Raw genomic sequence first — 24,461 nt, 5'->3', positions numbered from 1 at the left:
TGATAACTGATCTCTCGCTAATTTGGTTCTTCAAACAAGTTCGCGAATTAGATTAGAATGTCTGGATAAACTGATCTGAGATCGCTGCGTGTGTTGTGAAGGACAGATCTATCGATCCTCGAAATCATGATCAGCAATGCAATGATTGGCTGACGGCACAGCAGCGTAATGAAATCATCTGATTAATATTCAATTATCCATGTGAGCAAAATTACATCAAATTACCAGTAAACGGTTTGTTTAATATGACACGCAAGAACTTTCCACGTTTGTTGTGAGCTGCAGGCTTTACACTTTCATTTGTCAAGACAAGAGTATTCATCATGCATTTCAATGCAAATCAATGTATTTAGTTCTACATTTAGAAAAGATTTTCTTTATAATAGTATCCGTTTTTTAATCGGTGTAAAGAATAACTGGTTGTTTACAAAAGCATTTTCATATTGGTAAAGGTGTCTGCAACTTTTGTGAAGCATCAATCACTGGCATATTAACTATCAAAACATGTTTATGACTGCATAAATGTATTATTGCTTTAAAAAAAAGTCACATATTGTGCATTTCTATTATACACAATTTGTACTAAGCGATCTAAAAAGTTCATACCAATAAGTTTTCTCTTTACACCACCAGATGGCAGTCTTTGTTCATTTCGAGGGTGCAGATTGCATACGTTTTATTAATATGTATAACTTTATTTATTTTATTAATGACTTTAACTTTATATATATAGTTAAAAAATATGTACCATTTTCCCAAGTGTATATAACTACTACTGTAAGAAAATATCAGAATTCGGAACATACTTACTGTATTATCTTTGCTTGAACTGAGCCGATCTAATCCTGTTTATATGAATTGAACCTGCTCCCGATCAGGTTTGACCTAGCAGAACTGTTGCCATGACAACAACTCTCGGATCAGCTTTGAAGAACGAAACGATCCTGGATCATGTCAAATCGTCAATATCCAAATCCAGCTAACTGAGTAATCCACGTACGAAGAACGGACCCCTGTACAGCAAAATATTTGTCTGCATGTCACTGCATCCCAAACAACTAAAACGATATAACTAAAGAAATCGCCACTGTGCTGAGCGAAAGCGCTTACTGAACAGTGCATCATCAATGACATAAGCCGTCATCAATCATAATATTTTCCTTGATAGGTTTGAAAATTATGTTGGTATTACTGTAACAGCATTGGCCAGGTTCAGGTCTTACATTACCTGAACGTTATCAATTTGTAAAAGTTAATAAAGAGGCATCATACAGATCAAAATTATACTGTTGGGTACTACAAGGCTGAGTTGTCTCTTTCTTTTCACACTATATATGCTACCGCTAGGGGATATCATTAAAAACATGGAGTTTGTTTCCGCTGTTATGTCGATCATACAAAACTTTTCATTTCCTCTCAACTTGATAATTTGAACAAATTCTGAGTAACAGACTGTATAGCTGACATTAACAGTTGGATGACTAAAAACATATTATTACTGAATTCAGATAAAATGGAGATCTTGCTTATTGGACCCAAAAACCTAACACACAAAAACCGAGAACAATATCTTGATGGATCTTCAGTCCACATTTAATGCATCTGTAAAACTGCATTTTTTCATCTTAATGTTGCCAAACTTCCACATATACTATGAATGTCATGCTTTCATGACCTCTTGTCATGCTTTCATGACTGTTGTAATGCATTACTAGCTGGTTGTCCTGTATTTGAGGGAGCTACTGGTGTTTTACAGCCACTCTCGTTCCCTACACTCAATTAATTATGGACAATAAATTATTCTGGCAACTAAACAATGGAACAGACTTCCTAAAACAGTTTAAGAGGCAGACACACTGTCAGTTTAAAACTAGATTAAAGACATATCTCTTTGCATTAGCATACACACACTAAAAAATACGGCATGGTTTCTGCTACATTCATTCTTTCATGGCAGGGGCTATGCCAAAATTGATCCCACCACAGCTACATTACATCTTCTCATTCAAAACATTCTATTTTTTTAATTAGCGGTTAATAATCACACCAAAACGTATTAAAGGGTAAGTGAATTATACCAGCGTGAAATTTTCTGTAACCATAGTAGTGCTGTGCGTCATTTGTTTAACCCTTTAAGGTTACGCGCTGACTGACTGACTGTCAGGTGGGTGATGCGTGAGACCAGCAAACACAATGTATAGCTGTTTCACTTTACTTCAAGATGCATTAATATTGTTCTGTAGGTTTATTGAAGACATTCACAAATATTCATAGCAAATCTTACAAATGCTAGAGACATACTCGTTACATAAACGCACTAAATCACACTCAGCAGTGTTTGTTTGAGAGCGCACAAGATCTCCGTGCTCTTGAAGCGGCTTAGAAGCGTGCAAGAAGTTTTGTGCACGAGCAGAGGTAATCAACACGAAAGCAAAGAGATCCGCATGCTGTAGGCTATTGAAGTTTTTTCCTAACAAAATTAAAATGAAAATTCAAATGCTTAAAGGATCAAATGATAAATCAAATGCTCAAACTATAAATCAAATGCTCAAACCGACATTGCAAATGATAAATCAAATCCTCAAACTGACTCTGCAAATGATAAATTAATTGCTCAAACGAACTTTGCAAATGGTGAATCAAATCCTCAAACCGACTCCTCAAATGATAAATCAAATCCTTTAACTGACATCGCAAATGGTGAATCAAATGCTCAAACTATAAATCAAATCCTTAAACCGACATCGCAAATGGTGAATCAAATGCTCAAACAACTCTGCAAATGGTGAATCAAATCCTTAAATGACTCCACAAATGGTGAATCAAATGCTCAAACTGACATCGCAAATAGTGAATCAAATCCTCAAACTGACATCGCAAATGATAAATCAAATGCAAATGAGGTGTTTAATCACTTAAGGTAAACACTTTTGTCTCATCTGGCATGTATATCATTTTTTTTGCTGCTTTGCCAATTGCTGTTATCACTGTGGAATTAAAATCTTTGTCGCTAGTTTCTCTCTTGTATGTACAAACAGTTTAGAACATCATCTACATGAAATCTAAATAATTTTAAATATGATTATGGGGTTTAATCTATAAGAATTTTTTTTTTTTTTTTTAAATGTACAAATTGTTATATTGGTTCGAGCCTCGGCTGGGTCAGTTGTCGTTTCTGTGTGGAGTTTATGTTCTCCCTGCATTCGCGTGGGTTTTCACCTCAAAGACATGCTGTAGCGTACAGTCCGAAGGTAAAACTACTTATTGATTTTAGTATTTGATATTTGAGTATTTCGCATGGGTTTTACGACTCCTGGCTCCAAGAAGTCTGGATTTTCGTGACAGCTTAAGTTGTTCAGGGGGACTGGATAGATAAGAAGTGTCTGTCGCTTCAAAGACATTCCTGCCCAAATACACACACACACACACACACACACACCCACGAGATTGTTCCGACAGAAAGAAAATGAACTAATCAAATCCTGAACCAGCACAAAACCAATGTGTTATGTTTTGTAAACTTTGTATCTCATTTCTGACTTTTCTTACCTGTGTAACCTCTCTTATAACCTGTATGCATGTTCCCTTTAGGCCTTTGTAAAGCATAAATATTGTAAGGATATGAAAAATTATGTTGATGTACTTTAAACCCCCCATGTTTGGTACCGATGGGTTTCTGCTTACATCTTACAACACATGATGCATAGAGCAAGACCATAACTCGCATTGCTTTATTCATTAAAGCCCTGTATTAAATGCCTGTCCGCATGCTTTAGGCGGACACTCAAATTTGCATACGAGCAGCCTCGAGACAAAGAAAGGGTTCCCGCTCGAACTTTGTACTGAAACCATTGGTCAGAATGCTGAACGGGTTGTCACGTGACCCGCAGGTATAACCAGACCTTTTGCCAAACATCTGGGCAGAAAGAAAAGCGTCCGAACAAAGAACATCAAAGAGGTGGCCTTCGGGCCACACGGTTTTCCTACGCCGCATGGACTTTCCCGCCACGTTTTCTTTATTTTCCGGCAAAAGTAAACTCAGTTTAAAGTTTGCGATCGTGTTCGTCAGAACTGCATTACAAACTCCACGCATCAAGAAAAACATCAAAAGGAGTTTTCATCACGACGGAAGAGAGACGCATAAGAGAGACCTCCAGACATGAACGACCAGGTGATTTTAGTTATGCGATTAAGCTGTGCCCCTTTTATCAAAAAGGTGTTTTTTATAGTCTCGGTGGTCCTTAATGGTGCGTGTGGAACTGAAAGTTTTGTCACTCTTTTACCTGAAATCTCTATTTCCTCGCTTTACTATTTCTCTTTGTTGTTACACGTTCTATAGACCCGATATCTCCACGTGGTTTACCTTTTGTTCTGTGTTTAATGTATGTTTGTGCGTATGTTTGTTCGTTACGTCTGACTAGTCAATAAATTCCATTATAATCAAATGAATTGTATTGTTTGCCTCACGAGAAAATGTCACTGAAATACAGATTCCCCTGCCTAGCTATTATAAGTTATTTAATACTTTTGAATGATTAATCTACTTCACAAGAAGTAGCAATTAAATTCCCTTTTTCTAAATGAATAGATTACTGTGTCCGCTCGGAAAAGCGGCGGCTCTGCTTGTGTTTGTTTGGTCGAATTTGCAAATTGATCCGGAATATTAATGATTAATAATAATTTGTTATTGTTGATAATTAATATTCATAATCTGGGAGTCCGCTCGGTCGCGCGAGCATGATCTTATACAATTATATGCTTGTTTGACCAAACTGACTGAAGCTTAAGCCGGAATATTAATAATTAAGAATAAACCATTATTGTTGATTATTAATATTCATAAAATGAGCTAATTTCATGTTACATGCAATACAGGTAAATTGGGTAGGCTAAATTGTCCATAGTGTATGAGTGTGAATGAGTGCGTGTGGATGTTTCCCAGAGATGGGTTGCGGCTAAAATGGCATCTGCTGCATAAAAAACATGCTCGATAAGTTGGCAGTTCATTCCGTTGTGGCGACCCCTGATTAATAAAGGGGCTAAGCTGAAAAGAAAATGAATGAATAAATGAATGACTTTTTTACTAACTAAAAATCTCAAAATGTTTAACTTTCTTTTGTGGGATACTAAAAGGAGAAATTATGCTTAAATAATGCATCATAAATAAAACTGTTTGCTGAAGTGTAGTTCTGTTTTTATGTTTTATGTGATCTCAGTATGCTTTGATGGATTGCTTTGTACATCATTTAAATGAATGGCAGCTTCCAGAACTTGTAGTTTTTAAGGTAAGTTTTTCTGTTATGTCCTATTTGTCTTGTGCTTTTGTGCAAATAGTGTAAATTAATCATCACAAAACTGACATGTATAACCTTCAAATTAATATAGTTTTAATGTACTATCTTTAACATAAAACCTTACAAAAATACTTTGTAGTGCAAGCAATTCAGTTTACTACATTTGTTATTCTTGTAGTCTTTTACCCATAACAGCTAATGAATTGTAAGTCTAACATATTCACAAAAACAGGCATACCTTCTTGCAAAATGAGGTGGATAATTGGCAATGTGTAGATGAAGATCAATGTGTAGAATTTTTAACAATACCCACAGTTTAATTCAGTTTTTCATTTGTATTGTGTGTTCATACATTTTTTTAAATGTATTTGCAGGAAACATGGTTTGCCCAAAGTTGAAATAACAGACCAGTCCTGGGTACATTGAAGAGAGGCTGAGGAACATATAAAAGCATCTGAGGCACTTGAGAAGACCCTAAAGAGAAAAGGAAGATGCACCAAGCAGGACAGTCATGCCAGGTAATTGGTAGATCAATTTTTTAAAACAGTAGTTTAAAAAAAAAAAAAAAAAAAAAAACTGCAATCTTAAATCCCATAACTTTAAAATGTCAAGTGAAAATACTTTTTTGTTTAGCTCATATTTTATTAGGTAGCCAGCACCCTTAAATAATACTTATATAAAAAAACAATTAGTATAATGTACTTTTTGAGTTCTTTTTTTTTTTTCAAAACACTTTTGCTGATATTGAGGGGAGGTACGTGTAAAGTTTGGGATAGGTTTGGTGGCTTGGCTAGATGCGATAGTGGGTTAAGATATAAGTGATAGGTTAACAGTGTAATTCTAAATATTGCAGAAATTCATTACAGTCAATCTGGATAAATGTGTCTGTTAAATGTAAAATATAATGTAAGATCATGTAACAAGAAATCTGGTAACATTTTACAATATTTTGTATGTGTTAATATTAATATTACCATCTGTTAAAACTATTCCTTCAACTAACATAAAGTAACAATGAGAAACAAATTTGTTATAGCTCTTTTAATCTTTGTTAATGTTAAAGTTAATGTCATTCATTGGTTTATGTTGTTTCACAGGCATTAACAATGTTTGCCATGCTTTGTAGGCCAGTCAAGTGCTCAATGTATACCCACACTTGACTCTCACACATATTTGCATTATCTGTCCTTAAGGTTGGAACAAATATGGTGGAGTACCTCCAGCAGACTGAAGCATCAAGACTTTTCACTTATGTCACTTCAAAATGCACACATTGACTCCCAGGCATTTGTCATGCTGCCAGTAAAAGCTTTCGAGCTAAGGACGCTCACAGACAATTTAGCTTATTTAAAACACCTATAGCACATGTCTTTGGACTTGTGGGGGAAATCGGAGCACCCGGAGGAAACCCATGCAACCACAGGGAGAACATGCAAACTTCACACAGAAATGCCAACTGGCCCTGCCGGGACTCAAACCAGTGACCTTTTTGCTGTGAGTACCATGCCATCATGAGGTAGCATTTTAGTTTTATTTGTTTTGTTTTTTTATTTGTTTTTATTTAACAGATTTAGATTTTTAGTTTTGTATGTAAACAGCTTATTGCTTGAGGAAGAGTATTAATTTATGTTCACACTTTGATGAATATTGACATTTTTGTCCAGCACAAATGAATATATTATGAATATATGGTTCATAATATAGACTAAAAACACTGCTTTGTAACAAACAACTGTTGAAGTAATTTGTTGTGCATATGGATTTATGTGCAAACAGCTTTACCAAACCTTGAGTTTCTTTGTAGTTAATGAATTTTTTAAATGTTTAAACATTTAGCATTTTAAATTCATGTGCATGTGAATTCATGTAAATTTTTTAAAATGTTTCACCTTGATGTAATTTGGAGAAAAAAACTTAAAACCTTAGGAACCCAAACCTTAAAACCCATATATATGAAACAAATTGTTTTGAATGCAGTTTATTGTCATGACTGTCTGTGTACACTAGAGGGCACTGTAGTTCGAGATTAACACAGAGCGAACTACAGTCCCTAAAGAACTACAATTCCATACATACCTCGTTCACACACCCGGAACCACCTACACTGATTTGCAATACACAGCTGTCTCCGTTTTCCTGTTGTTTTCCAAACCACTGTTTGTTAGTTCGTCGTTCGTCTTTGTTTTCGGGGCCTGCCATTCTATCCTCGGGAGGGAGAAGAAAAGCTAGATTGAAGCTGCGGGCTTATCCACGCCGGGCTACCCAAAGACCTGCTTTTACTGAGCCTCTTGAGAGGCTTCTCGAACTCTGCGAAACCCCAGTGTCTGCTCCAGCCCCACAGCGCCTGCCAGTGTCGGTTCCAGCCCCAGAGCATTCTCCTCTGACTGCTGACAACGCCCCTCCTCTAACTCAGTCGACCAGACGGAGAACGTGTAGGAAGAGGACTGCTCCAGCCCCAGAGCGCCCGCCAGTGTCGGCCCCAGCCCCAGCCCCAGAGCGCCCGCAAGTGTCGGCCCCAGCCCCAGAGCAGCCGCCAGTGTCGGCCCCAGCCCCAGAGCGCCCACCAGTGTCAGCCCCAGCCCAAGAGCGCTCCAGCCCCAGAGCACAGTTCAGTGCCGGTTCCAGTCCGGCTTCTTGCTTTACCGGCTCCTTGCCCTGCCGGCGCCACCCAGACTCCTTGCTCTGCTGGCCCCAGCCTGGCTCCTGGCCCTGCCAGTGCCAACCAGACTCCTGGCCCTGCCGGCCCCAGCCCGGCTCCTCGCCTTACCAACGCCATCCAGACGTCTTGCCCTGCCGGCCCCAGCCCGGCTCCTTGCTCTGCCGGCCCCAGCCCGGCTCCTTGCCTGGCCGACCCCAGTCCAGCTGCCTCCAGCCCCGCCGGCTCCAATCCAGCTGCCTTCAGCCCCGCCGGCTCCAGTCCAGCTGCCTCCAGCCCCGTCGGCTCCAGTCCAGCTGCCTCTAGCCCCACCGGCTCCTGTCCAGCAGCCTCCAGCCCCGCTGGCTCCAGTCCAGCTGCCTCCAGCCCCACCGGCTCCAGACCAGCTGCCCACTGCCCCGCCGGCTCCTGTCCAGCTGCCTTCGGCCCCGCCGGTTCCTGTCCAGCTGCCTCCAGCTCTGCCAGTTCCTGTCCAGTCGCCTCTCCAGCCAGCCCCCCACAGACCTCCTGCCTTGTGTCTCCTGCGGGATTGTCCCTGGGTCATCCCTCCCGCCCCTCCCTGGTGGTCCTCCCCACTACTCGGGACAGATCCTCCGGCTTCACCCTGGTTTCTTGCTGGGGTCACTGACCTGCTGAACCCACCCTGGACATTCTCTCCTGTTTCTTCCTGGTCTGACCCTCCCATCCCTCCTCTTGCTCCTCCTCCGCTCCACCCCATCATTAACTGCAAATGGATCCACACCTTTTTGTCTCTGTCTATCATCGTATCGTGACAGTTTATAATTTGTATTTACTTTTGCATAGTCTCTTGAATTTTTTATTGATGTAAAGTGTGTTTACAAAATGTAATGTGCTTAACAATTTTAATGGAACAAAAATAAAGCTAATACAATATTGACCTGCTTGTTTATATGTGGTTAATGATTTTAAAATAAAACAAAAAATGACATTTAAAAAAAAACTATTTATTAAATTAAATTAACCTATTATTTAAGTAAAAATAACTAATTATTGTGTAAAAAAAAAAACAATAATGGGGTTAAAATAATAATCTAATTACTTTGGTTAATTTAGACCCTGGTGTGTTCTGTCCCATATTTACTCAGCAGTACGGTTAAAAACAACCCAATTTGGGTAATTTTTTAACCTGTGTTTTTTTAGAGTTCATAAAACAACAATGCTTTTGAAATCAAAATACTCTAAAGAATTGTTAGGCTGTATAAATTAGGTAAGCCAGAGCCAGGAACTGTTCCCAAAAATACATTATATTTGATTACACACTTCAGGCTTTATTCAGGTATGTCTCACAGGTCTGTGAGGCAAACGTTAACAGAGATTTAGCTGTTTTCTTTGATATGTTTGCCAGTTACGTTAACAGAAGACACAGAAAGATAAGGCACTCTCTCTGTCTGATTTACAAATTTTACAAAAACACATTGTTTTATTGTAATTAGTAATAGATACAAATAGAAATAGACCCTTTGCAGTTTTGCAATCTGTGTTTGTCTTATTAATGCAATTAAAACATTTTCAAGGTCCTTTTGTGCATTATGTTCTAAAACGCATTTATGCGTTTGCCAATCCCAGGGAGTTAAAATGCATCCTACCTCCACCATCTGGTCCTTTTGCTGTTGGATTTCATTTTCTTTCGGCTCAATCTGCTCCTGCATATATTCAGCCCTGAACTCCATCACTTCAAGTGTTTTGTTAAGTGTGTCATTCTTCTTTTTTAACTGAAAGATGTTTTTTTCCTGTTGAGACAGAGCAGATGTTTCTCTCAAGTACTGTTCCTTCGCTGAAACTAGTCATACTCACATGGACTGAATCCATGTTGCTTAATTATTTTAGTATCACTCATGTTTTGTGTGTTCTCCAGTCGTATACAATGAGCTTAGAATTTTTTTAGATAAGTAAAATGTACATATTGTGATTTAAATGAACTGGTTATATTTTCTTCAACTAAATCTAGAATATATAAAAAAAACATAAATATCACTAGAATTAAATTATATTTTAGTTAAGACTAAGGCTAGAATATCAAATGTAATATAATGTAAAAAATATTTAATAAGCTAAAATATTAATAGATACAATAAGAGTGTGTAAATTATACTAAAATTATGGCAGTGTTCATGTATGCTCACCTTGTCCTGAATGATCCCATCCCTGTTCTGAATTGCAGTTTTAAGCCCAGTGATGTCATTTTCTAATGATTTGATCACTGCCTGCAACCTCTGAACTTCCTGCTTCAACTTCTCTATCTCCAAATTCCCATTTTCAATTTCCCGCTGCAGGTCATGAAACTATATGACAAAATAAACCCTAGATAAGGTTCAGCTCCTTGCACATTTGTCATTTTGGTAACACGTAAAAAAAGTTTTAATTAGTTAATTTTAGTTATTGCATTCACCAACTAATAATGCACAATTCTTCTGAAGCATTTATTAAAGACAGTTCAATTACATAGTTCAGTTCAATTACATTAACATTAGTTAATGCACTGAGAGTAATTGTGAACAACTGCATTTTCATTAACATTAGCAAACATTAAATACTGTAGTAAATGTGTTGTTCATAGTTTGCTCATGTTAGTGAGCCCTTCTGAATTAAGTGCAGTGTGTGACACCAAAAAGCTTCCCTGCTCAAAGGACATTGTCCTGAAGTTGCCATCAGTTGTATTTTTCAGATTCCTACATTGCAAAGGGCCTTAACTTCAATTTGGAATTACACTGTAATATGATGGCCATGATTTTTTTTTTCACGGTAAAGGGCCCTTTAGAGGGCATTACATCTTGCTTGGAATGCACAAATAGTCACTTACCCGTTTTTTTGTGGTATCCAATTCCACTTTGAGCTTTGAATGGGCCTTTTTTTCTTCTCTTAGATTTTGCTCATATTTCATGCGGATGTCATGAATTTCAGCATCTGTGTCCTCCTCTTCCTGCCTTATGTGTTCTTCAAATTCTTTAAACCGCTGCTGGGATTCATCTTGATACTGCAAAAAGTAAAGAGTGAAAAATTGTTATGTTTGCAAATGATAACACAGTCCTGCACATGACAATTTGGCCTAACAAAAGGCCTAATATCATAATATTTTTGATCCCAAGATCCAAAAAAATCTATTAACATCACCAAATAGCTTGAATAAAAGAGAGCACAAGTCTTTGAGACAGTAATTTCTTTAACAACCCTGGGATTGCAGATGGACCAGCTGTTGCCAAGATCATCAATTGGGAGCCAACTAAAACAGATGTTTGGCCCCATTTATCTCTGCATATCTCTGGGTGGTGGGGCAGCACAACGGGGAGCTGTACCACTCCCTGTAGATATACTACCCTGTTGCCTTCCCTGTAGTTCCCTGTACCGCAATACTAAAGCTCAAAATTACTGGCAATGTTGTATGTGGAAAAGTCAATAAAATGCTCACACATTTATGCTGCAAAACAAACTATAGACAGTTGGGTCTGTGGAACCCTTTAAGGGGCCGATCACACAGAGCGCGCTTTGTGCATTGAGAGGCGCCTTGAATGGTTTACTAATGGCTGCGAGTGTTTTGCGCTGCTTACAGACAATAGCCCCTTTCACACATACAGACCTTTCAGTGTATGTGTGAACAGGTCCTTTTTGAAAATACCGGTAAATTCGTTCTGGCTATTTTTCGGAAAGAGAAGTTGTAACATTACCGGCAATTTGCCGGAATGCTGCGCTGTGTGAATGCAGAAGGAAGATTGCCGTAATAAGCGCGTGCACGTCTAGAACTTGCTGACATGAGACATCTGATTAGCCAATCACAACAGTCAGGCGCATTTACGTACGCACGGTTTGTGAGAATAAAAGCCTTTGAATATTTTTCCAGACACTTTTAGCTGCTAGAATTTAGTCAGATCACGTTTATATGTTCTTCTTAATGCCAACTGTGTAAATAATCATCGATGAGATGCTTATGATAAGCCGTTGTTTGTTTACCTTCAAGCTTTGCGTGTGCCTGTGAAACAGCCTGTGAGCACCTGCACACGCACATATTATGAACATCTCAACATGCGAAAGTGATCCTGCGAAAGTTGTTCACAATATTGATCATCCACAGAGTTTGTAATTTAGTCAAATGTTTACAAATACAAGCACAGCCGTTTAAAGCTCATTTGTGGTGAATGATGTCAGAATTTATTGGTATTTTGGAATGGATGTGTGAATGCTCTTTTCCAGAAAATTTCCGTAACGTCCTCGCCTGTGTGAACAGCGCTTTTTTGAATATACCGGTAAAGTCGTTCCGGAAATTTTCCAGATATTTACCGGTATCACTGTGTGAAAGGGGCTAATGAGAGAGTAGCATTTACTTGTGTGTGTGTGTGTGTGTGTACCTGCAGATCAGCGGGAGGTTGAGAGAAAATTTCGGTTTATTTAGACCCAAGAAATAGAGGAAAAACGCTCTGGTTACTAAAATAAATACTAAAATAAAAGTGGATTTCATTCCAAGAATGAGGATTTCGTTTCAGAAAGCCAATTGTCTGAAAGAGTATATAAAGGGCCAATGAAATGCCAAATGAGTTGGCAGCGTAAGCTTGTGCAGGTGTGCCTTAAGCCAATTAGCTGCGCATATAAGCACAGGGAAAGCAAGGAAACACCATCCTTTTAAGCTGAAGAGACTGACACTTACAGCTAAGGAACAATCATTATGGCGATGCTATATAGCACTTCCGTTCCCCGAGGGTTACTTTAGTAACCAAAGCGTTCCCCTTTAGATGAGGAACTTCAATGCTATAAGTGGATTTTAAGCCACGAATGGGGAAATGTCTGGAAAACTCCATAATGACTACACCCTACCTTCACCTCAGATGAGAGGATAGACAGGCATAGCGTGAGCGCTCCTGCATCAAAGAGAGGCACGGTCTTCCAACGTAATCCCTGGCCCTTACTTATCCCACTTCAAAGAAGTTTTACGGATTTAACCGAGTTGTTTCCACAATCACCAAGGGTTACCTAATACCCTTGAGGAAACTGGCTCCACTCACAGATTGTAAAACCTTGCAAATGTATTAGGTGTCGCCCAGCCCGCAGCTGTACAGATGTCTGTTAGAGAGGCACCGCGTGCACGCGCCCAAGAGGATGCGATGCTCCGAGTGGAGTGCGCATGCACTCTCGGGGGACACGGCTCACCCTGGCTCTGGTTAGCGAGGGAGATGGCATCCACTATCCAGTGGGCCAACCTCTGTTTTGATACGGCACTTCCCTGCTGCCGACCGCCATAGCAGACGAAGAGCTGCTCAGATGATCTGAAGCTCTGAGTGCGGTCCAGATAAATACGCAAAGCGCCAACTGGAAAAAGTAAGAAAGGGGCTGGGTCTGCCTCCTCCAGGGGCAGCACTTGCAGGCTCACTACCTGGTCTTTAAACGGTGTGGCAGGAACCTTGGGCACCTATGTTAGGTGACGCAGTGGCGCAGTAGGTAGTGCTGTCACCTCACAGCAAGAAGGTCGCTGGTTCGAGCCTCCGGTCAGTCTGCGTTTCTGTGTGGAGTTTGCATGTTCTCCCTTCATTCATGTGAGTTTCCTCCGGGTACTCAGGTTTCCCTCACAGTCCAAAGACATGCGGTTCAGGTGAATTGGGTAGGCTAAATTTTCCAAAGTGTATGAGTGTGTGAATGTGTGTGGATGTTTCCCAAAGATGGGTTGCGGCTGGAAGGGCATCCGCTGCATAGAAAATTGCTGGATAAGTTTGGCGGTCCATTCCTCTGTGGCGATTAATAAAAGGACTAAGCGGACAAGAAAATGAATGAAGGAATGAGTTGGTAGGTTACCCAAGTCTTCCTCGCGTCTAAGGACCACATAGTGAGGTTCCAAAGATCGGGGCGAGGGTGCCAGATGGTGCCCTGTCCCTGATAGAGTAGGTCCTCTTTCAAAGGGATCTGCCAGGGGAGGGCTGTCGCGATGAGGGAGAGTTCTGACATTCAGGTCCGCTTGGGACAGAGATGCAAAACTAATAAGACCTGCTCCTCGTCCTGCCTGACCTTGCACAGTAGCTGTGCGAGCAGGCTCACTGGGGGAAACACATAATTGCACATTTCCCGAGGCCAGCTGTGGGCCAGTGCATCTGTGTCGAGAAAGCCCTCAGTCAGGGAAAAAAAAAAAATGTCTCCAGAGGAGCAGACAGTGGGCGAGCTGAAACATGCGGCGAGAGTGGATATCCCCATGCGGTTTATATACACCGTCACTGCCATGCTGTCCTTCCTGACAAGCACGTGCTGCTGCTCCAGCCCCTGAAAAAAAAACGGTTGAAAGCGAGGAACATTGCTCTAGGCGATTGATATGCCAATGCAACTGGGATTCTTTCCACAGGCCCGCAGCTGCATACCCGCAACACACAGCACCCCTGCCCATGCTGGAAGCATATGTTGTGTGTTTTGTGTGTGCCCACGTGCCATGTGCGCCTGGGGACTCAATCGTAAAGTCAGTGCTGAAGTGGTCTCATTTGGAGTAATCCGAGCTGTGTGACAGTGGCTGCAGATGTCATATGCCCCAGAAGACTCTGACAGGATTTCAGTGGGACCACTATTTTGCTGTTGAACTCTCTCAGACAGTTCAGCATTAGCTGAGCGCACTCTCCGGAGAGGAGCACTGTCATGGTGACCGAGTCCAGCTCCAGCCCGAGAAAAGACCTGAAGCCCCAACAGGTGAAGGTGCTGGAGCATGATCAATTGCTCCCAAGATTGGGCTAAAATCAGTAAGTCGTCAAGATAATCGAGTATGTGAATGCCTGCGAGCCAAAGGTGTGCTAAGTCACCCTCCGCGAGCTTGGTGAAGACAGAGACATAGAGAGCTCAAAGGGGAGGACTTTGTTTTGCCAAGCCCAACCTTCGAACACAAACCGCAGAAACTCACTGTGGTGTGGAAGAATAGGGACATGGAAATACGTGCCCTTCAGGTCTATTGTTGCAAACCAATCGCAAGGATGATCGCACCAGAGGATGTGTTTTTGCATAAGTAGTCTGAACGGCAGCTTGTGCGGACAGCATTTCAAATTGCACAGATCTAAGATTGGCCGTGACTCAATGTTCTTTTTGGGCATGATGAAGTACGGGCTGTAAAACCCGCTCACTATCTCGGCTGGAGGGACCAGCTCAATTGCATCCTTCGCCAGGAGGACAGCAATCACTTCTCACAAGTCAAGGGCAGACAGGGGAATAACCCTGTTGAAATACACAACTGTGAACTTGGGGGGAGGCGAAGGGCTGGCCTGCGCTAACAAAGCAGGCAGAGCTCTCGCTAATGGACTTATCGCTACAATTAGTAACGTACCAACAGTGGGGCAGCGCGGAGTGGGTGTGCTGATCTGGGAAGCAATGGGGTCCCCCAGGAGAGCTGGAGGCGATAGATTCACTCACACATCGCACGCATGCCCCGGAGGTGAGGCTCGAGGGATGGGATAAAGGACATCGCCCTCCCAGAGCCTGTGAGCCAACGGCGAAATGCGCAGAACCTGCGAGCTGAATGGCATAGCATCCCAGACTGGCGGAGTTCGGGCTGTCACATCCGGGGGAGTGGAAAAGTGCTCTTTTATTGATGTTTTCGTGGCCCGGCTCTCCAGTGGGGAAAGAGCAAATTCCCTCTTTTTCGCATAGCCTGTCTCAGAGACAATTCGTGGTCTATTTACCGGACTTAAAGGTGCCATGGGCAGGGGGGTTGCCTGCTTCTGTGGTGCTCAACAGGCCCGCTTCGCTGGAGGCTGAGCAGCTCTTGTACGCGGACACTCTTGGCGAGGAGCAGCAGATGTGGATGGCTTGGTGGCGGAGCGGGCTTACGGCCCCGCCAATAGTTGACATAACCCATCGCATCTGACTGCTCTCTCACCGCCCTGAATTCCTGGGTGAATTCATTGACTAGGTCGCAGAACAGGCCAGACTGGGATATGGGGGAGCCAAGAAAGCGAACTTTATTGATTTCACGCATCTCCGTCAGGTTTAGCCAGAGGTGGCGCTCCTGGACCACTAATGTGGACATCGTCCTCCCCAACGCACACGCAGCAGACTTAGTGGTCCGAAGAGTGTAGTCGGTTGCGGTGCAGAGCTCATGTAACAAGCTTGGGTCAGACCCACCCACGTGCAGCTGGGCCAGTGCCTGTGCTTGGTAGTGCTGGTAGGTGGCCATAGCGTGCAAGGTGGAAGCAGCCTAGCCCACAGCCTTGTAGGCTCTGACTCCGAGGGAGGCAGATAACCTACAGGCTTTGGACGGGGACGAGGTGTACCCCGCCAAGAGGAGGCGCCACGTGGACAAAGATTGACTGCAATGGTGCGCTCGACCTGAGGGATAGCCTTGGCCCTCGGCTTGGCCCTCTTGTACTCAATGTAGCACCCATCTAGTCAGTCCAGCCATGGAGCTGGGGGATAAACCATCTCCAACCCCACACCCAAAGTAGCCCGGAAAAGCATTACTAACATGTCAGTTTCAGGATCCGTGACAGCGCTCACCTGCTTAGAGGGGGCGAGCGTGTCTGGATCCTCATCTGACAATAAAAGCCTACCCTCCGATGCAGCAGTGGACGTCTGGTCCATGGTGTCATTGAGCATAAGGGCTACCATCTAGGTAGACGGATCGTTTTCTCCATTCAAAGCTTAGATGGAGCGATTGGAGGAGCGCGAGGTCCACGGGCCCAGAGGAACGGATAATCTCCAACCCTCAGACTTGCCTGAGTGCAGGGGACAGCTGTTGTGGTTCGCCTAGGGCTAGCTGCAATCTAAATTGTGCAACAGACATGCCATCACTATGACAACATGGACTGCCCACGAGCACCGCATTAACATGCTGGATCCCCAGACATGCAACGTAGTGCTCGTGCCCATCATCCAAGGACAGAAAACCACCGCATCCAGAAACGCACAAAGCGCCATGCTGAAAATGACATGCTGCACGACTGTGTTGTTCTTTTAGGTGAAAGTGCAACTATATGCACTGCTCTGGAGGACCGGACCCAATTCCAAGCAAGGAAGAAAGCCCAGCTCGACCATCTGCCGCTGCTTGTACCACACTCTAGACCAGGGGACCGCTCTCGTTTGCTTGAAATCGCTGGATATCAGCAGGAGGAATCCTCATTGACTCTCAGAAGGCTGTGAAGTCTCTGAGGTGAAAAGATGCCTCAGCCTTGCTCTTGCTGTGCTAATATTGTTAAATTGATTGCAACAAGCATCAGCTGCACAAGCTGACACTGCAAACATATTGGCATTTTTATTGGCCCATTTACATACTCTTTCAGATGATTAGCTTTCTGAACGAAATCTCCATAAGTGGATTCTCCAGTACAGCATTGAAGTTCACCAAGGGTGAAGTGATAATTGGATTTATCAAATATTAAAAATAATATTTAGGTATTGACAATAATATTGATATTTTAGCCTCACGTGGGAGCACCAATTAATGTAGAAATAACAGATAAACTAGATTATTAAAGTTCGTCTAGACAAACTTTGAGGCCAGCTGGATGAGCAGTTAGAGTCTGTGCGACAGTCTGATGCAGAGTTATGAGGTCATAAAGTTTGGTCCAATGTTAAGTTAATGGAATTTTTCCGATGGTCCTGGGACGTTTTTTTTTTTTTTTTTTTTGTAGAAGTTTGGTGGTCATAGCTCGAAAGCTCTAGGAGGAGATACGTTTTGTTTTTTAGTCTCAGAAGAAAAATAGGAAAACAGTAGTCTGGCTTGCTACACAAGCCAGCCTAATGCCTCATTTTAAACAGGGCAACAGACAGCTTTCCATTGTCAAAATAATTACAATAAAATAATGTTAATTAAAATATACAAATGAGAAGTTTATTATCTGGTCAAATCTGAAGGATCAAATCAAATCACTTATTGTCACATCAGCAGCAGCAAGTGTGCTGTGATCAGTGTTGTGCAAGTTACTTATAAACTGTAATACATTACAGATTACTTATTACTGTTATTTAAATGTAATCCCTTACCTTACAATATTACTGTCTCAGAATTGTAATATGTTACATTACTCTTATATTACTTTTTAGTTACTTTCACCAAAATAACTACAGAATTAGAACTTAACATTATAAAATTCTATAATGTTCTATAATGAGCATTTTACATCCAGTAGAAAGTGATTTGATGTAGCAGAATGACTGTGACCTCTCTAGGCTACTAACAATATAGTATATAATTGGCAATGTGATGGCTCAAGACAATGCAAGAAAGGATGACAGCCAGAATTACAAATGATCTGTTAAAAGTATGGTAAAGGTAAAGTGATTATCTGGCAATATCTGTGAATGGCTTGGCTATATTTATATTAGACACAACAGGCCGATATGTAAACTCAATGCCATGACAAAATGCAGATTTTGTTTCTTTTCTTATTGTTGCCATTATTGTATTTACTTTACATTCAAGTGGTTTACAGCACAAAACCGTCCTGCACAAAGTGAGCATGATGAACAGCTTTCTCAGTATAAAGTTTGTGCATCGATTTCCTGTTTGTGGACAAAACTGCTTGCGAGCTCTCAAATACGCTACTCGCGCACAAATTCTCACGATCTCTTAAATATATACTGCTCACGCACAAGTTTTCTTGCTCTCAGTACACTGCTCTCTTAGTGATATTATATGCAAACTCACAATTTGTGTCTTGTGTTCCCTCTTCCTTTTAAGCTTTTTGATATGAATTATATTGGTACACTATTTATTAACAATAACCAAAATACTAAAATAGACTTATAATTTTTTTTATCTAATAAACCATAACATTGTTGGCTGTAAGTTATAAGATGAGATATTTCAAATAAAAAGCATTTAGACAAAAATAAAAACTAACGCAAGCAGAAATGTAACTAATAGAAACACTTGATAAGGTATTATAGCCTACTGTACTATTCAATCTTCAAATAAATCTCATTATCAATCACTTTTGTTTATGACAACTAAAATAAAGTGAACTACTGTCTGTTGTCTTCTACATTGTTGATGAGATTGTGGAGGACATTTTCCCTGCCATCATCTTCATTTTGAGAAGAAGCTGTTCCACAGGGCCCCTGAACACACATATTAGCCCCTTTCACAGATACAGACCTTTCCGAAAAATTACCGGCAATTTTCCGAAAAGGTTGTATGTGTAAACAGGTCCTTTTTGAAAATACCGGTAAATTCGTTCTGGCGAAGAGAAGTTGTAACATTACCGGTAATTTGCCGGAATGCTACGCTGTGTGAATGCAGAAGGAAGGTTGCCAGAAAGAGCGTTTGCACGTCTAGAATGTGCTGACGTGAGACGTCTGCTTTAGCCTATCAGAACAGTCAGACGCGTTTACGTCCGCGCGGTTTATGAGAATAAAAGCCTTTGAATATTTTCCCAGATGCATTTAGCTGCTAGAAGTTAGTCAGATAACGTTTATATGTTCTTCTTAATGCCAACTGTGTAAATAACCATTGATAAGATGCTTATAATAAGCTGCTGTTTGTTTACCTTCAATCTTTGCATGTGCACATATAATGAACATCTCGACATGCGAAAGTGATCCTCCATATGTTTTCATCGAAGTTGTTCACAATGCTGATCATCCACGGAGTTTATAATGTAGTCAAATGTTTACAAATACAAGCGCAGCCGTTTAAGGCTCATTTGTGGTGAATGATGTCAGAATTTACCGTTATATTGGAATGGATGTCTGAAAGGTCTTTTCTGAAAAATTTCCGCAACGTCCTCGCCTGTGTGAACAGCACTTTTTTGAATAAACCGGTAAAGAAGTTCCGGAAATTTTCCGGATATTTACCGGTATCACTGTGTGCAAGGGGCTATTGTCATTAAGTACTTTAATTACTCTTGTGGTAATACTATAGTTGCTATGGTAACACAACAAGTGTAATATAAACAAATGATCCAGTGCTGTAGTTTTTCACAATATGGGGTAGATTGTACTACAATTCACCACAATTTACTGTGGTAAAACTACACTTTATATTTAATTTTATGAGTTCACTATTCTTAATATGACAGTATGCTTAAGCATTCATTGTAAATGCTAGCCTAAAACATAGGCAGTATACCTTACACTTAAAAAACACTAGTATTTATTATAGAATTTATCTTAACCTGTAAGTAAATAGTGTAGCAATATATAAATCATATAAAAATTCTTGGGATAACAATTAAATAGGAGGATCTCTGGAGAGCAACAGAACGAAAGGAAGAGGAAACACAAGGCACAGATTGTGATTCTGCATCATCTGACGGAGCGAAAATATTACTGAAAATGTATTAGTAATGCCTTACACTACTGCGTTACAGAAAAATGTAATACATTACTGTAATACATTACTTTTGTAAAGCATTACTCCCAACACTGGCTGTGATGAGTGAAAAGTTTAGGTGCTGGCTCCAGACAGTTCAAAATAATGATACAAATGTCGTGGTGCAAATAAAAGGACAGTGCAAAATACAGACGGTGCACAAATAAAATGACAGTGCAAAATACAGGCAGCATACATACATCAGCTTGGCAGTCACTATGGTGTTAAATGCTGAGCTGTAGTCCACAAACAGCATTCCTAAATATGTGTTTTTACTTTCCAGGTGAGACAGAGCAGTGTGCAAGGTGAAAGCAATTGCATCAAAAGTGAAGCGGTTATTCCTGTATGCAAATAGCGTACAGTCCGTAGATAAAAATTGCGTATTGATTTTATAAAGGGGTCTGAGTCTCCTCTGCATGAATTTATCTTCAAAGACATTCCTGCCCCCCTTCTTCCACACACACCTACACGCACACACACACACACACAAGGCTCTCGATGCTAAAATGGACTCAGAAATACTAAATCAGCCCAAAAGTAAATGTTATGTGTTTTGTAAACTTTGTATTTCATCTCTGACTTTTCTTACATGTATAATTCCTCATATAACCTGTACGCCTTGTACTTTTAGGTCTTTTTAAAGCATCAATAATGTAAAGATGTGGGAATTATGTTGATGTACTATTAAGGCCGCCATGTTTGGTAGCGATGGGTTTCAGCTGACATTTTACAACACATGATGCATAGCGCAAGATAATAAAATGCATTCTTTAATGCCCTGAAATAAAAACCATGCTTAGGCTGCGGGAGGATCCTTAGTTTGCATACTAGCAGGCCAGAGACAAAGAAGATCTCCTTCTCAAACTTTGACACGAAACGATTGGTCACTTGGCAAGGAAAGAGGTGTGGCCAGACAAAAGTTTAAAACCCAGCTGCGTGCCTAAACTCGAGGCAGACGTTCCGAAAACAGTCTTTTTGAGAGGTGCAACCCCTTTTTAGGGAGCAAACCACAGTTTTTTTGTGCTGTACGTTTCTTATTTTTCTGGCAAAGTAAACTCAGTTTAAGTTGCAATCGCGTTTCCTCTGACCTGTATTGCAAACTCCACGCATCAAGAAAGGACATCAAAAGGACTTCCAGCACATCGGAAGAAACTCGCAAAAAGAGAGAGACCGCCAAACCCCAAAGTCCAGGTATTTTAGTTATGCAAATAAGTGGTGCCCCTTTTATCAAAAAGCTGTTTTTATAATCTTGGTGATCCTTAATAATATGTGGAACTGAGGTAGATTTGCCACTCTTTATCTGAACTCTCTATTTTTGCGCTTTTCTGTTTCTTTCTGGTTGTTATATGTTCTATAGACCCGTATGTAGCCTATCTACGTTCAGTATACATTAGGGTTGTGTACCTAAACTCTGTACCTTTGGAACCGGTATGCACCGGATGAAATCAGCATATGAATTTCGGTGCCTAATTTTGGAGCTGCAACAAGAACGTAAAGCAGGTTGCGCACCGGAAGCACCACCCGGCGACGCGCAGGGACATGCATTTTAGAATCCGCAAGTCAGCGGCGTCCAGGCACGACTCATGACTGTTAATATTTCTGCCATGCCACAGAGCGCCATCTGAATAGTTTCATTTTAAATAACATGCGAATGTGCACGTCTGGTGTGTGATACTATAAACTGTCATGTGCACTCCGTGCTGCGGCTCTGAGAGGTGCATCCGCTGTGTGACGCGCTTAAGAAGCGTGAAAGGGGTGCATTAAAGACACACGTGAGTAAGCGTTGTGTCACACTATCTCTAAATGTTTAATTCTAAACAGCTTTGAGGCATATGGATGTCAGCGATGTCAGGCATTTGTTATTGTAGCTTATAGAAGGCAAAGCGCACAGTACAGCGCATGCGGCGACTGACTCACCTCATCAACACGCATGATCGCGTTCAACTAATTTGCTTAATCTAAGCATTCTACAGTATGGCTATATTTTACAAGCAAGGATTCTGACACACCAACATGCAGCAGATGTTACAAAAGTTGCGTGTAAGAGAGAAACACGTGAAACTTATAAAATGTGAGGGCTCATGGAATCACCTTAAAGGTGATGAATAGACAATCGCTGACAGCTTGTGACATCATTTATCACATTATCTGAGTACGTTTATATGGACACTAATACTCTGATTTTAATATGATTAAGACACTACTCTAATCAAAAGTCTACCACGTTAACAGTGTTTTTTTTTAATATCTTAAAGGACCAAAGACACAAACTGCGCAGGACATTTATAGGTTGGTGACGCAATGATGTTGATGGATCCATGTGGTATAAAATGTAACTGGGAATCATGAATGTAACGTTCAAAAAGCAACTCATGTAAACACCTGAATCATATTATTCTCTTATTCAGATTAAGGCAAATTATTAGATCACTGATGTCCATGAAAAGTAGACACAAGCTTCAAACCCAGAAAAAGGTTGTTCCCTGATTTTGATGACAGCCTTTCCACAGGTTAAGTAAGCTAATGTAATGTTTATAGCATAATGGAAATCTTGCATTTATGCTAATAAACAATTGATCAAAATAAATATATTAATGCAATTCAAATATATAAAATATGAATTGATGTTTACTTTAAACTTATAAATATATATTTATATGGTTCAATTATATATATATATATATATATATATATATATATATATATATATATATATATATATATATATATATATTTCAATTAATTTTGTGGCTAAAAGGTATCGGTTCAGGCACCGTTTTGGCACCGGTACTGTTTTAAAAGTATCGATTTAGCACCGGTATCGAAAAAACCCCAAACGATACCCAACCCTAGTATACATTTGTTCTATGTTTTATGTTATGTTTGTGCGTTTGTTCGTTATATGTCAGACTAGTCAATAAATCCCACTGTATTGTTACCCCACTGGACTGTATTGCTTGCCTCACAGAAAAAGTCACTGAAATGATAGATTCCCTTGCCTAGCTGCTATTAAGTTGATCAAAACTTATTAATAATTAATCTACTTCACAAGGAGTAGTAATAATTCCCTTTCTAAATGAATAGATCATTACAGAGTCCGCTCGGACGAGCGGGCGAGTTCTGGTTATATTTATTTAAAAAAATAATTCGGCGGAATCATAAACGATTATATACTTGTTTATCCAAATTGACAGAAGGTTAAGCTGGAATATTAATGATTAATAATAACTTGTTATTATTGATTATTAATATTCATAAACTGAGCTAATTTCGCTACATTGCAGAGGGTCAGTGTGAGCTTTTTAATCAGATTCTCAAAGGACTTGCTGAAGATGGGTGTCAAAGCAACTGGATGCCAGTCATTCAAGCATGTGGTTTTAGTTGATTTCGGAATGGGCACAATAGTAGCTGTCTTAAAGCATGTGGTAACCACAGACCGAGAGGGCGAGAGGTTAAAGATGTCCTTGAAAACTCCCGCTAGCTGGTGTGCGCTTGCTTTAGGTACACGTCCAGTGATGCCATCTGGGAACATAGCTTTCCAGATATTTACGCAACAGAAAGATCTCGTTACGTCCGCTACAGATTTCGGTTTCGGTATCGGGCACGGGAGTGAGCAGTGTGAGTGCTGTCCTGGGCTTCAAAGCGTGCATAGAACGAGTTAAGCTTGTCCGGGAGAGAAGCAGCAATGTTTATAGTGGTGGGTTTCTTACTTTTAAAGTCCATGATGTAATTAAGTCCCTACCACATGCTCCTTGCGTTATTTGTGTTAAATTGACCCTCCACCTTGTCTTTGTATTGACGTTTTGCTGCTTTGATGATCGTAACTGTGTCTGAGTACATGTCAATGTCATCGTCACACGCTGCCCAGAACGCATCCCGGAACGGAGAGTAGCAAGGGTCCAGAATGCGATCACCACACGTGTTTGTGGTTACATGTTGATAGTATTTTGGAGCGATTTTCCTGAGAATGCCGTTTTTAAAGTCCCCTGTGACAATAAATGCTACCTCCGTGTGTGCGGTTTCCTGCTCGCTTATGCTCCTGTACAGTTCCCTGAGTGCCTGCTTTGTTTTGGCTTGAGGGTGGATGTACACAGCCGTAATGATAACAGCTGTGAACTCCCTTGGTAGCCAGTATGGTTGACACCGAAGCATAAGATATTCCAGATCAGGAGAACAAAATTATTTAACTGGGTGTATGTTCCTCACATCACACCATGAGTTGTTAATAAAGAAA

The 24,461-nt window shown here is 40.8% G+C and overlaps 1 protein-coding gene across 12 annotated transcripts in view; it reads right to left on the bottom strand.

Annotated features, from left to right (window-relative positions):
- The window catches only part of cfap57 (cilia and flagella associated protein 57), a 311,646-nt gene that overhangs the window by 108,148 nt on the left and 179,037 nt on the right, over positions 1-24,461 (bottom strand). For all 12 annotated transcript variants that reach the window (XR_015477379.1, XR_015477380.1, NM_001442688.1 and 9 more), the window contains 3 exon segments: positions 10,772-10,945; positions 10,095-10,253; positions 9,558-9,701 (listed from right to left, as the gene is read on the bottom strand). Coding sequence is in view for 10 of the 12 variants with exons in the window: in NM_001442688.1 (NP_001429617.1) it covers positions 9,558-9,701; positions 10,095-10,253; positions 10,772-10,945 (477 nt within the window). In the remaining 2 variants the exon portion in view is untranslated.

This window comes from Danio rerio, chromosome 2 (genome assembly GCF_052040795.2).
Source record: "Danio rerio strain M-AB ecotype USA chromosome 2, GRCz13ab, whole genome shotgun sequence".
Lineage (NCBI taxonomy): Eukaryota > Metazoa > Chordata > Actinopteri > Cypriniformes > Danionidae > Danio > Danio rerio.
Note: the sequence above shows the minus strand (reverse complement) of the source record. Positions and strands in the feature narration are given on the sequence as shown.